The 5,982-nt window shown below is 50.3% G+C and overlaps 1 protein-coding gene across 1 annotated transcript in view; it reads left to right on the top strand.

Moving 5' to 3' along the window:
- The window catches only part of LOC106001786 (mucin-2-like), a 13,407-nt gene that overhangs the window by 5,774 nt on the left and 1,651 nt on the right, over positions 1-5,982 (top strand). The window contains exons 3-6 of the mRNA XM_013036764.1: positions 1,792-1,809; positions 2,282-4,197; positions 4,279-4,450; positions 4,593-5,974. Coding sequence (XP_012892218.1) covers positions 1,792-1,809; positions 2,282-4,197; positions 4,279-4,450; positions 4,593-5,974 — 3,488 coding nt within the window. The remainder of the gene's footprint in view (positions 1-1,791; positions 1,810-2,281; positions 4,198-4,278; positions 4,451-4,592; positions 5,975-5,982) is intronic.

Here is a 5,982-nt window from a genome sequence, read left to right as displayed (position 1 = left end):
AATGCTTGGTAAGAAATGTACGCATTATCCTGCCCATGCAATTGTAACCCCTCTGTACAGTATGTTCACAAATAAAATAAAATAAAATTTAAAAAAAAAAAAAGAAAGAGAGAAAGGTAGAGGCCTCAGAGACAGCCAATAATATCCCAAGCCACTTGGTGGCCATCCACAGCATACGCAGAGCGTACAGAGGCAAAGGCCATAAGGTCTCTTCAGGTGGCTGTTTTGCTCAAAGTAAGCTCAGCAGGTTCTGTGCTCCTGACTGAGGAGGCCTCAGCAAAGAAGGAAGGGAAGAGAGAAGCCTAGAAGGGGCAGTGCCAGTTGCTCATTCTAGAGCTAAGTGAATGAAGCACAACCACCTTCCTGGGTTCCAGACCAATCTATGGTTTTAAGTGAGGAAAGAACACGCAGGAGGAGTTAAAGGTGAATAAAAGAAAAGTACATTGGGGTACACTCCTAGGAGAACTCCCTGGTCAGGATCAGAGAGGTCACACTGAGTCTGGTTGTGGCAGGGTTTATATGGCCGGGGTCAGCAGGAACTTTTAGCAGGTAACTTGTTTTGCAAGCTTCAGAGGATTCAGGCTAGTGCCCCTCAAGAAGGACTCAGACAGGTGGTGTATAAGTGGCTTTTCTCAGCTGCCTCTGCCCTCCAGTGGCCTGACAGTTTTAACTTAAATTGAGACCAAGTTAAATGATCTCCAGTCAGGAGGGAGTGGGAGGGGGAAATAGAAAGAGAGAGACAGAGACAGAGAGAAATTGAAAAATCAAACCTAGAATGGCTAGACTCTGAGAGGGAACCTAAAGGGGCATCCGCAGGACCAAGCCTGCGTCGCACTCTTGCAGGCACAAGCCAACAGGTTGGAGAAACTTAAGTAGGAGAGAGCACAAAAGAGCTTGACAGTAAACAGACTTCTGACCATGACAATTGCAGTGGCAAAAACTGTATCTCTGAGAATATTTTGACCAGGCCTCATGGCAAATGCAAGAGGCATTCCGACTGAGTGTCCCAGCTCAGGCTTAAAAGCTCAGGAGGCAGCCAGTCTGGTGAGTGAAGGAGAGCTTACTCGATGGAAGCAGCGTCCCACATCCTCCAGAGCCCTCTAGACACATTTCACTCACTTGAATGGAGAAGTGGTGAGCGTGGATGAGGAGGCCAGCAACAGTTTTGGCGAAAAATTTAGTGTAGCATCTTGCAGCACACTTCAGTTCGTGGAAAAAAGGCCGGCAGAACTGGGAATTTCTTCGGGGGGAGGGAAGTGGAAGGAGGAAAAACACAGAAAAATGGGGGGGCACAACACGGAGAGGAATCCCACTTATCCTGCCTTTAAACCCTTGCCAAGTTTACACAGCACCATTCATGTGAGGTATTTAAATAGGTAGCTTTATGTAGGGAGCGGCTAAAGAGAACACCACACGCTTTCAGGCAAACCACTTGTCCCTGCCAAGCAAGGTAGAGACCACATGCCTGAAAGATGGGGTGGACTGAGGTTGGACCTAGGTTTAAGTAGGACAAGAGAGGGGAGAAGTTGCAGCCAGGTGAAGGAAATTGTTGCAGCACCTTCCCTCAGGGCCTGGGACCCTCCTCTGGTCCCAAGGGAAATGGGGGGAGGCAGGCAGTGTGAGTGTGTGTGAGTGTGTGTGTGGGGGGGGGTGTGTGCAGCCCAAGATGAGACCTCCTTACCCATGTGACACAGGTACTGGGTGGAGACTTATCCAAGAGGAGGGAGGAACCTGCTCCACCTTCCCAAGGCCGACCTTACTTTATAAAAAACTGTATTGCTTTTGCTATAGGTGTGCCTGTTGCTTCAGGTAAGGCCAATGCTAACTAGGGAAGGGAGGGGAGAAGTTGAGGTCAGGTGAGAGAAAGTGTGGTTTCACCTTCCATCAGGGCCTGGAACCCTCCCCTGGTCCTATGGGAAATGGGGTGGTGGGATGATGGTGTGTGTGTGTGTGTGTGTGTGTGTGTGTGTGTGTGACTGTTTTACCCTAACTATGATACTGATGGACCCTACTATGTGTGTGTGTGTGTGTGTGTGTGTGTGTGTGTGTGTGTGTGTGACTGTTTTACCCTAACTATGATACTGATGGACCCTACTAAGAACCCTCCCCTGGTCCTATGGGAAATGGGGTGGTGGGATGATGGTGTGTGTGTGTGTGTGTGTGTGTGTGTGTGTGTGTGTGTGTGTGACTGTTTTACCCTAACTATGATACTGATGGACCCTACTAAGCCCAGGTCTTCATCCTCTTCTCACATCACACCTGCAACGATTTTATTTGCTAGGATCTTCTGCTCCACCTCAGATGTTTGCTGAGCCTCAGGAGCCAAAGGAGACCAATACAGGTTCTGCAGGACAGCTACCTCCTGTGCTAGGTGAGGATCACAACCCAGCCCGACCTCTGCCTCATTCGCTCAAAAGTACCACACAGAACAGTGCTCTAGCTGAGGCTTCAGAGCAACCCTCATCTAAGATACCAAAACATACTGTGAATTCACAAGGGAAAGCATTTGTTCTTGCACCCGAGGAGCGGCTGAAGGATCCAGTTTGGGTTGGTTTCCATGAGCGGAGGCAGCAAAAACTTCAGCTGAGAGCCGCTGAAAACCGATTGGCACAATCTCAGCTAGATCCACTCAAAAGTACCAAAGAAAAGGTTGCTCAAGCTGAGGCTTCAGAGCAACCTTCATCTAAGATACCAAAACATACTGTGAATTCACAAGGGAAAGCATTTGTTCTTGCACCCGAGGAGCGGCTGAAGGATCCAGTTTGGGTTGGTTTCCACGAGCGGAGGCAGCAAAAACTTCAGCTGAGAGCAGCTGAAAACCGATTGGCACAATCTCAGCTAGATCCAAATATAAACGTGGCTTATGTTGACAGTGTGCCTCAGAAAGGCAAAGACAATGCTGATGAACCTCTAGAACCCCTTGAGCAAGATGAATCTTCTCAGTTCCACCAGCAGGCCCATACTCAAAACCCCAGGACTCCTGAGAAGCTCCGGTCCCCTGCAGCTCAGGAAGAGCACCCAGTGCAACAGCTTGTTAGCGAGGAGGTTGTGCCATCAGTAGAAAAAAAGCCTCAACATTCAACACTGCCAGATGCCACAGTTCAACCTGCAGATGTGCAGATTACCTTCACCACTCCCAGTCACCAACACACTGCAGGCCAGCCTCCAGGGAGACCTCCGGAGGAAGAGCTGTCATCTACCCAACAAGAGGCGCCAGCTCAACCTTCAGAGCTCCCAGAGTTTGGAGAACCTTCTGAAACCCATCTAGAAGCCCCAGCTCAGCCTGAAAAACCTTTTGAGGGAGTCAGACCTCCAGGTGAGCAGGAGGCTCCTGTTCAAGCTCCAGGGGCCCCCTTGGAGAGCATAGATGTAAGTCCCCCAAACCATGAGCTGACAGCTCAGTCTTCAGGAGAGGTCCAAGCTCACCATGCCAACGTCTCCTATATTACAGATAAGCCCCCAGATGTGATAGTGACCATCACTGCAATGCCTACCAAGGAGACTGAATCGCCTCTATCCCACAATGAGGCTCCAGCTGGTCCTGCAGGTTACAGAGAAGAGACAGAACCTGCTTTCAGTGAGCAGGAGCAGGCATCTCAACCTGAGTCTCTTGGGGAGACTGAGCCTTCTGTAATACAGCCTGAAGTCCCTGCTCAGGCTTCAGAGCACAATGGGGAGGTTGAATCTTCTCTAACCCAGCAGGAACAACCAGCTCAGTCGTCTGAGCATCATGAATGGACAATTTCACCTCCAGGTCTGAATGAATCTCAGCATTCAAACTTGGACAGTTTGACTGGTAAGCCTCCAGATGTGGTGATTACCATAACACCACAGTCAACAGATGCGTGGGGGAATTCTCCAATCCCCACTGAGGCTCCAGCTTATCCCTCAGTCCCAGGGAATGATATGGGACTTTCTATAACCCAGCAAGAGTCCCCAGCTGGGCCACCAGAGCCTCAAGTGTCCATACCTGTATCAATCCAAGAAGAGGCTCCAGCTTCAGGACCTAGTGGACATGAAAAGCCTTCCACCCAACAGGAAGCCACAGCAGAGACTACACAGACCTCTGAAGAGGTTATACCTCCAACCCAGCCTCCAGAGGGAGAAGTGCCACCTCAGCCTCCAGAGCTTCCTAATGAAATTGTTCCAGCTACAGAACTTCATGAGGTTCCACCTGCACCATTACAGAACAATACCGTTAACCCCTCAGAGATGAATGATGTTGAGATGACAACCCAATAGGAGGTCCCTGACCAGTCCTCAATGTTCTCTGAACAGTCTGGTCCCTTGGAAGACCAGAATGAGGTCCCAACCCTGAAGCCAAGACCCCCTGCATTGCATCAACACTCTCCAGTCTATGAAGGAATCTCTCCAGGGCTTGAAGAGCTTCCTGAGGAACCTTCTCCAAGCCAACAAGAGAGCACAACTCTGCTCCCCAAGCCCTCTGAGAGTACTGAGTTTCCAACCAGCCAGCAAGGACTTCTACTTCCGTCACCAATGCCCAGTATGGACTACAGTATTCCTCTACTGTCAGATAGCTGGGGATTTTCACCTTTAGATTTGGAAACAGTGTTCAAAGGTCATAATGAACTAACATTACCTAAAAACCACAATGAAACATGTGGATCTGGAGTTGACCATAACTCCACAGACTAATGAACAAGTTGAATTTTCTCCAAACCAGTCTGGCCTCCCTTCCCAGCCTCCTCAAGGCCCTGAAAATGTTGGATCTTTTTCAGTCCATCAAGAGACTACAACTCAGACTTCTCAGAAGCAGCAAAGTGCTTCTACAATTACCATAATGGCTTCATCTCTGCCTGCACAACTCCCCGAGAAGGTGGAACCCTTTCCAGTACCTCCACTGGACATAGAACTTCCTTCAGTTCAGGATGTAGAGCCAACTCAGCTTCCAGTGCTGCCTCATGAGATGGTGGTGCAACCTCCAGGGCACTATGAGACGACAGGTCCCACTCCAAATCAAGATGTAACTCAGGGTCCAGTATTGCCCAGTGTCACATCTCAACCTGTGGACCTGGAACTCACAATTACTCCAGAAATCTCTACTACACCTAAACATTCTACGGACCTCAAAAAGCACCCTTGGGTAACACTTCAACCTGTACACATCCAACTGACTGTAACTGTGCAAGGTGTTGTAGATGAAGCCCCAGGTCAGCTTACAAAGCCACCTACAGAGGATGTGGCACAATCGGAAGAAAATCAGGGGGTGACAGTTCTCGTCACAGGTCAGAATGAAACTCAGCCTTCAGCATTGCCCAATGTGACAATTCAAGAATTTGACCTGGAAGTTACACTAACTCCAGACTCCACCATAGAGCATGAACATTCTTCAGCTCTGAAGGAAACAACCCCAGAACAACCTGAGGTAACCTTTCTACCCCCTATTGAGTCTCAGCATCCCCCTTTGACTGAAGACTCACTTCATCCGTTTGACATAGCAATTACCTTTACTCCAGATCCCAATATGGAGGTTGGGCTTGCGCCAACCATACAGGACACCTTCACTGACCTTTCAACACCACCCAAGGGTTCTACAACCCAAGCCCCATTTTCCATCACAGGTCCGACTCCAACCTGGACTCCAATGACACACAAGGTCACACCTAAAACAATGGGCCTACCACTTTCCACAACCTCAGAACCCATTACAGAGACAGTCCCAACGGAGCCTATGCCAGAGACCCAGGTTCCGCCTCTGCAGGAGAACACGAATCAGCCTCTGCAGGAAACCCCGACTCAGCCTCCGCAGGAGACCCCAACTCAGCCTCCACAGGAGGCCCCGACTCCACATCCGCAGGAGACCCCGACTCAGCCTCCGCGGGAGACCCCGACTCAGCCTCCCCGGGAGACCCCGACTCAGCCTCCGCGGGAGACCCCGACTCAGCCTCCGCGGGAGACCCCGACTCAGCCTCCACGGGACACCCCGACTCAGCCTCCCCGGGAGACCCCGACTCAGCCTCC

Source organism: Dipodomys ordii, unplaced genomic scaffold, assembly GCF_000151885.1.
Source record: "Dipodomys ordii isolate 6190 unplaced genomic scaffold, Dord_2.0 Scaffold414, whole genome shotgun sequence".
NCBI classification, from domain to species: domain Eukaryota; kingdom Metazoa; phylum Chordata; class Mammalia; order Rodentia; family Heteromyidae; genus Dipodomys; species Dipodomys ordii.
This window is presented reverse-complemented; position numbering and strand designations above follow the sequence as displayed.